The following is an 8,471-nucleotide window of genomic DNA, read 5'->3' as shown; positions in this document are numbered from 1 at the left end:
CAGCGGCAAAGTCATCACCATGAACGATAATCGCGAGACCTTGAACGTGGAAAGAGACTTCCTGTACATGTCGGAATCGAGTTGTGAAGAGTTTAGGGTTTGGGCGCACAACAACATGATGCGCCGAGAGCCATTGAAATCCTCCGTTGACATCCAACCCAAATGGAACATGCTTGACCAGACTAGATCCCCTTTTCCACCTTCTGTTCTTGTTGTTATGTTTCTGGTGTGTTCTTCTTCTTCTTTTTATTTATTTTATTTATTTTTTTTAATTTTTTTAATTCTTAACTCATATTTTTTCTTTTGTTAAAATTGGAAAATAAATATTTTAAATTATAATCTGACGTGGCATGCTACAGTAAAGTTTTTATTATTATTTTATTCATCTGTTAGTTTGCCCGTTAGATTAATGACGGAAAGTAGCTTCAAGGACTTAAATGGAAACGCGTAAATTGATTTAAGGACTAAAAGTGAAAAAAATAAAATGTAGGGACTAAAATGAAAAAAAAGTCAAAATATAAGGACTAAAAATGCATTTGGGTGGCCCACAAAATTTTCCTTTCCCATGCTAACTTCAGAACCTATTGCCCCTACACTTCTAAAATCATACTTTCCTATTCCTTTATCTATCTCACCTAATACATCTTCAAAAGGCTGTCTTGACACCATTTCTTTGACTGACCCAGCATGTTGTATTGTCACATCTTACTTTAGCATCACTTTTGTTTTTGTTTTTTTAAGCATGATATCACTTTTTTGAAATACAACATTTATCTTCTCCCAAGATTTACGCATGTCACCGTTCACGGCATTTTAAAAGCTTATCAAACTTTTGTTGCTTTCGGTACAAGGCCAAATTTAAGTAGAAAATATAGCTATAAAATAGGTTGTGGTTTAAAATTATAATTTTATTTAATATTTTTTTTTATTAAAAATGATTTTTGATAAATCTATTATTGTGTTATATTTTTTTCTTATATCTTTCATACTATCGTAAAATTTCTAGAAAATTAAAGATCAATAGTTATATTATCAATAAATTATTTAAATTATAATTTTTTGTAGTTAAAAATTATGCATAAAATATAAGATTATAGATCATATGGTAAATAATATCCTATTGACACAAAATTTGACATGTATATTAATAAGAAATTTAACAGTTAGATTTTTAAAATATATAATAATATTTATTTTATTGAGTAAAGTTGTAATCTTAGGTTACAATCAATTTTGTACTTAAATTTGGTCCCAAATTTAAATACTTTGAAGAAAAAAAAGGATAAATTCTACATATTTTTTTGAAAGCAATCAAGGTGTGTACTGTGCATACAACTTTACAAGTATATTGTTATATTTTTAATACTTTTCCATTGATTTATTTTCTTAATTTATTTTAAAGAATCAAATTAGATGTTAAAATTGTATGTATTTAGATTAATCGCTTGCTTTGATTGTTATTACTTATTAACTATGAATTTGTTATTTTTATTTATTTTTAATGAGATGAAATATATATATATATTTGTGGTTAATTGTTTATTTATTTTGTTATTAATATTGATTATTTTTTTAGATTTTTTTAAATTTAAAAAATTGTCTTTAATTCTTGCTCTCTGAATTTAAATCTTAGCTCTGCCATTGATCCTAATGGAAATGGTTAAGATAGATTTATTGCTTTATTAAACAATATTTTTATAAAATAAAGTTCAATTGTGCACAAATATCCAAAATAACACATTTAACAACAATGAATTTGTGCTTGTAAGTTAATAAATCATTACCAAATGTCGTTTCTTCTTTAAAAATGTGTATTTATGACTCATAATTGAATATTTATTAATTCTTAATATGTGTTTTTAGGACACTTGTTAATGGTACTCCCATTTTAAAATACCCATATTAGGGAATACAAAACTTCTGTTCGTTTGTACTTTACTCTATGCTCTATCAATTATATTCTACTATGTTTATTTTTTTTCTCTATTTTAATTTTTAATTAGTATTTTATAAGAAAAATAAAATTATTACATTGCAAATTGTGATCGAAGGGGCATAAAAAATTGGACAGATAAATTTGTATTCCATGTGTGGTAGGTTTGATAGTTTCCGCCATAAAGAGTATGGTCCGTTTGGAAACAGTTGAAAATTAAAAATTGAAAACATTGTAACAAAATAATTTTTAAATATATAAATAGTACCGTAAGACCTATCTTTAATATATATTTTTAAATAAAGTGGGTGTAGGTTCGTAAACGGTGCGTAAAATGGTATAACAGTGCGTGATAAGTGTAAAACAGTGCTTTGTCCCTTAAAAGCTGAAACGAGTGCAGCAGGGTAAAAAACAAAAAGAAAAAAAAAAAAAACAAAACAAAACAAAAAAGGCAGACGACCCAGCCGAAGACTACTTCTATATTATTAACTTAACTAAACAGCATTGTTTAAAATAATAATAAGAATAAAATTAAAACCACGTTATGTTTTGCAGTTCGGCTATAAAAGGCCTGGGAAGACTTCTAGTTTTTTGTGTGCAAGTGCTTCGTTGTGACAAAGAGATTTAGAGAGAGATGGGTTCCATTCCAGAAGCTAGTAAACCTCATGTTGTTTGTATCCCATACCCACTTCAAGGCCACATAAACCCAATGCTTAAGTTAGCCAAACTCCTCCACCATAAAGGCTTTTATGTGACTTTTGTAAACACAGAGTACAACCACAAACGCTTACTCAGGTCCAGAGGCCCCAACTCCCTTGACGGCCTGCCGGACTTTCACTTCGAAACCATTCCCGATGGCCTCCCACCATCGGACGCAGATGTTAGCCAAGATATCCCATCTCTTTCTGTTTCCATCTCAAAGAATGGCCTACTCCCACTTTGCAACCTCATTTCCAAGCTCAACAACACTTCGTCTTGGGAAAGGCCACCTGTGACCTCAATTATCTCCGATGGTTGCATGTCCTTCACTCTTGACGCTGCTGAGAAATTTGGAATTCCAAATGTGCTTTTCTGGACACCTAGCTCGTGCGGCTTCTTGGGTTATATGCATTATCGCCATCTAGTTGAACGAGGTTTAACACCCCTTAAAGGTATCATCATATATATATTGACCGTGTTATTTGCTATAAACCCTACTATACTCATCTCTTTCGTCTGCATCACTAATTTATTAACTTATCTAATTATACGTACGTACGTTAGCTTTTAATGGTTTAATATTGAAGGAATTAGTGGTGGCTACAAGAAATTTTAATTAAGAAATTTTAATTAAACAAAATTTAATAAAAATAGAACTTAAATATATCAATTATAACATGATAGTAATACATACACATGTTACAAACCCATTGTATTTACAAATTATTTAATTATATAAAGTTTATTATGTCACTTTATGTGATATTTATAGTATACATGAATATATTCACATAAATAACATTATAACAAAATAATAATAATATTAATATTAACGCACACAATCAGCATTAGAGACACATTCCACACTTATAATACAAATTTATAATAAAGAAAGGAACACTCATAACACACCACTCTTTACTTTTATGGTCGGAGAGAGAGAGAGAGAGAGAGAGAGAGAGAGAGAGAGAGAGAGAGAGAGAGAGAGAGAGAGAGAGAGAGAGAGAGAATGATCTGTGATCTATGTTGTTGTTTGATTTTGGGCTTAGCTAATCTATGATGATTCAGGTGTACAAAAATATTTTTAAGAGTAAAGTAAACTAGTAAAAAATATTTTATATATATCTATTTTTTCCATCAAAATAAACCCCTTGAAGAACATATAGCACCACCCCTGGAAGGAATTCAACAATAGATTGGATTCCATATACATATAGTACATAATAAGCTAGCTAGCACTCAGACTGTCTATATCGTACTCGAGTCAAATCCAATTTCAATGGGTAAGGGTTTTTTTTTTTTTTTTTTTTTTTTTGGTAGAAATGGGTAAGGGTTCCATATAGAAGCTAAAAGGATTTTAATTCTCTTACCTCTATTTTTTCACATTTACTTTTATGTGTTAAAATGTGAACATTTCTGTATCAATTATAAATATGTGTATGAAATAGTGAATGTGAACTAGTGTAAAAGAATTTGTTTCCTTTTCAAGCACCCACATGAAATACACCCTTACTACTACATGATTCTCACAAAAAAGAAAAGAAAAGAAAATAGAAACACCGTTTAACATCCCAATCTATAAGTATACGTTTTGAGAGAAAAGATTAATCAAAAAACGTTTTTTACTTGGGTAAGTGAGTCACAACAGAAAATGTGATATTTGCTTGACTTTATATATATATATATATATATATTTTTTTTTGGAGAGACTTTCAACTTATGACATCCGTTCCTGATAATAGTTCTTTATTATTATACCAAGATACCAATTAGTTTTTGGTGTAAACAGAGATTGAACCTTAGATATTTTATATAACTATTAAAGACTTTACCTATATATATATATATAGAGAGAGAGAGAGAGAGGAGGGGGGGGGGGGAGACTTTACCTATATATATATATATATATAGAGAGAGAGAGAGGAGGGGGGGGGGGGGGGGGGGGGGGGGGGGAAGATTCAATTCATGAACATTTTTGGAAAACTGTTAACAGTGAAAGTAAAAAATGTATAATCGATCTAATCTATTTAGTCTTACCCAGGCTTGAAAATCTTAGCAATAGTTAAAGGTGACCATGAGACTCACATACATAAGGATTCATATCAATTTATTAACATATTCAGCAAAAATATCAATATATTAACGTGGCTATGTAACTAGTGTTAGTATATGTACCTGTTTTGTATATGTGCATGCTTGGATAAATATGTGTAAGAATGCTTAATGAATATGCTCTTTATGTTTTGTTGTGTACATATTTTAGTCATGATCCCTTATTATGCCTTGAAATGAGGCATATGGATAATTCTTAATTCAAGCATAATCAATATCCCTTATAGATAAACCATTGTGTGTGTAAATATATAATCTGTCTTCATTAACATTTTCTTTATGTCAAATACACCCTGTAGCTATTGAATTATCATATCGAATTAGCATACACTGAAAATTTGTATGCTAGTTTTAATATTTTAACATTTGAGCACTTTATTTTTGTGTGATTTTCAGATGTGAGCCATCTAACAAATGGATACTTGGAAACCAAAATAGATTGGATTCCTGGGATGAAAAATATTTGCCTTAAAGATCTTCCAAGTTTCATTAGAACTACAGATCAGGACGATGTTAGTCTTAACTACCTTATATGCCAAACAGAGAGAGCTTCAAGAGCTTCAGGTATCATTTTAAACACATTCGACACCTTTGAACAAGATGCGTTGGATGCTCTATCCTCCATGCTTCCTCGTATATATACTATTGGACCACTTGTGTTGCTTGCTAATCAGATTAAGGATGAAAATTTGAAATCAATAGATTCCAATCTATGGAAAGAACAACCAGGTTGTGTGGAATGGTTAAATTCGAAAAAACCCAACTCTGTAGTGTATGTTAATTTTGGTAGCATAACTATTATGACGCCTCAACAACTCATTGAGTTTGCTTGGGGGTTAGCAAATAGTGAAAAGTCATTCTTGTGGATTATAAGACCAGATCTTATGGTAGGTGATTCAGCTACTCTTCCTCCTGAATTTGTAACCAAAACGAAGGATAGAGCCATGTTAGCAACTTGGTGTGCTCAAGAACAAATCCTGAAGCACCCATCAATTGGAGGTTTTATAACACATAGTGGGTGGAATTCTACACTTGAAAGTGTGTGTGGTGAAGTGCCAATGATCTCTTGGCCTTTCTTTGCTGAGCAACACACAAATTGTCGGTACAGTTGTACTGAGTGGGGCATTGGAATGGAGATTGATAATAATGTTCAAAGAGATGTAGTAGAAAAACTTGTGAGAGAGTTAATGGATGGTGAAAGGGGTAAAGAAATGAAGAAGAATGTAATAGAGTTGAAGACCAAGGCTGAGGAGGCTACAAAACCTGGCGGTTCTTCATACAAAAATATGGAGAAATTGATTGCTGAAGTTCTCCAAGTTTGAAATGTTTAATCCAAAAAAAAAACACATTCAAGTTTATAATGAAGTTTCTCTCCTAGTCTCATCGGCAATATGTGACCATGTTATATATTTGTAGGAAACCTATTCCCACTTCTGTTGCAATAAACTCCAATGATGTGATTTGGCTAATTAGTATTCTATTTCGTAAGGGCACATATTTGCTATTTATGCTTCATATTTGATTATTTGTTGAGATGAAATGACATACAAGCATCTGCATAATCTTATCTAGTTTTATTTTATTTTTTTAATTTCGGGTAAAACTTAAATATAGTTCCTTAAATGTTATACCTTAGGTCGCCCAATTAAATTTAACCATGCGTTTATATTATGTTAGGGATATCGATAGAAAATCATGAAAATTGAAATGTACTTAAAGGCATGAATGAATTGCTATATTTAAGACGATATTTGTACCCACTTAAATGAGTTTGCTAAAAAGTTGTAGGCAAATCATCTATATATAGGATACAACTACACTTGAATTCTACAAGTAGTAGTCATGGAGAATCTTGTGAATTTTTATTGATAGGCCAAGAATGTATTGACCCCTTATGGTAAAATAACAAATTAATTAGACAAGTTAATTAATTAGGTCAATTAACATGCAATATGCGTGGTAGTACAAACAAATCACCAACTAAGTTAAATGCAGAGGAAAAATAAATTTGACACGGTAATTTATTTATGAATAGGGAAAAACTCTAAGGCAAAAACTCAACTAGGTGAATTTAAGGTCACCACTCCCGAGAATCTACTATTATCAAAACAAGCGGTTACAAGTAAAGGAATTCCAGTACCTTATACCAACCTACAGTTGAACCCTTATCCCAATACATAATTCGACTTGTAATGTAGTGACAATCTCTTTTTTCAATGCACGACTTCTAGTACGTGAGTAACCAATCGATACACGAATCCAAGTACGTGACTAATACACCAACTTGAGAAGGATGTTGGTTATAAAATTCTTCAGTTCATCCACACGATGAAAATCAAGAAGCTCATTGGTCACAAAACCTTACAACGTACAAACACAACAGCTTCTTCAAGAGAAAGATTGACTAGGGCAAATTGTCTTCAGTTACAATATGCTTACAACAACAAGTGCAACAACCTTATGACGGCCCTTAAAATCATCCTTATATATGTCTAGGGTTGTGAGAAAAGAAAACCTAGACACATAGCTTGGATATGCGTGAAAAACAATTTTGAAAAACTGATTTTCGTAATTCTCGATAGATACAGCTATTGAGCTATCTGTCGAGCTTCACATTTTAAATCTCGATAGATACATCTGTCGAGCTATTTGTCAAGCTTTAAAACATAGCACTTCTTCACTTGATTCTTGGATAGATTTGCATAGCTTCAATACTTGAATTTTAACTTTTGTTCCTTAAAGTATTAAACACATTCTAAATCTACCAAATTACAAGTAAAATGTGTTTTGTCAAAGGATTAGCCAATTCTAAATGACATATGTTTTTAACATGATCCACATATGTCCTAACATTTATGTATGGGGTATGAAATTTATAAAATCTCTCATAATCTTCTCAATTTTGTATATAATTAAATATGAATTATTGTATATTGTCAAGATTTTAGATTGGAAAATATTAGTAGATAATTTAATCTAGAATCATGTTGTATACCCTTGGCCCATTGTGAAGATATGAAGCGGCTTTAAGATTGAAGACATGCTTTATTTAGAAGCTTGCTCCAGCAAACCATTGCTAGAGAAAATCTTTAAACCTTGCTTGAGATTTTGAATCTTTGATATTGAATTAATTAAAACTAATTCCTTTAAGATTAAGAACAAATCATAATCCAATGCATTTAGCCCTAAGTTTAAAAAATGCATCTTATTAGTTAAAACTTGATATGACTTGATCTTTTGATTCTATGGTCCAATTTTGGCATTTAACACATTTTAATTGTTATGACCTTTGATTTTTTTTTTTTTTTTGGAATTAAGTTATTGTTCATCTAACCGTTCTTACAATATTTTACCCTTTGTTTGATAAAATTACAATTTTACCCTTGGTATGTGAACTAATTCCTGATTGTAAAATGTGGTGTCTAAGGAATGCCTCACGTTTGGTGGAACTTAGTGATTGAACATCAATTTTTGATTAAAAGATATCGCAAATCAAATGTTGATAGCTGATATGCATCCATGTGATTCAACATGTAATTATGAGAAATTATTTTTAATTGGTCCTTTAAACGTCTAATTTAAAATTAATTACATGTCATAATCCTATTTGATAAGGTTCAAAACAATTATGTGGATGCATGTATTAAGTAAAACATGTTATTTAAATATTAATAATTTTTAAATAAAAATATAATTTGCAATTTATTAATATTGAAATAGGCGTAAA

The 8,471-nt window shown here is 30.7% G+C and overlaps 1 protein-coding gene across 1 annotated transcript; it reads left to right on the top strand.

Moving 5' to 3' along the window:
- The first annotated feature begins 2,512 nt into the window (after positions 1–2,512).
- LOC126706728 (7-deoxyloganetin glucosyltransferase-like) lies at positions 2,513–6,213 on the top strand. The gene is made up of 2 exons (XM_050406262.1): positions 2,513–3,084; positions 5,141–6,213. Exons 1-2 carry the CDS (start codon positions 2,568–2,570, stop codon positions 6,064–6,066), a joined length of 1,443 nt encoding a protein of 480 aa, XP_050262219.1. The 5' UTR covers positions 2,513–2,567; the 3' UTR covers positions 6,067–6,213.
- The last annotated feature ends 2,258 nt before the right edge of the window (positions 6,214–8,471 follow it).

The sequence above is a fragment of the Quercus robur genome, chromosome 11 (assembly GCF_932294415.1).
Source record: "Quercus robur chromosome 11, dhQueRobu3.1, whole genome shotgun sequence".
Classification (NCBI taxonomy): Eukaryota; Viridiplantae; Streptophyta; class Magnoliopsida; order Fagales; family Fagaceae; genus Quercus; species Quercus robur.
This window is presented reverse-complemented; position numbering and strand designations above follow the sequence as displayed.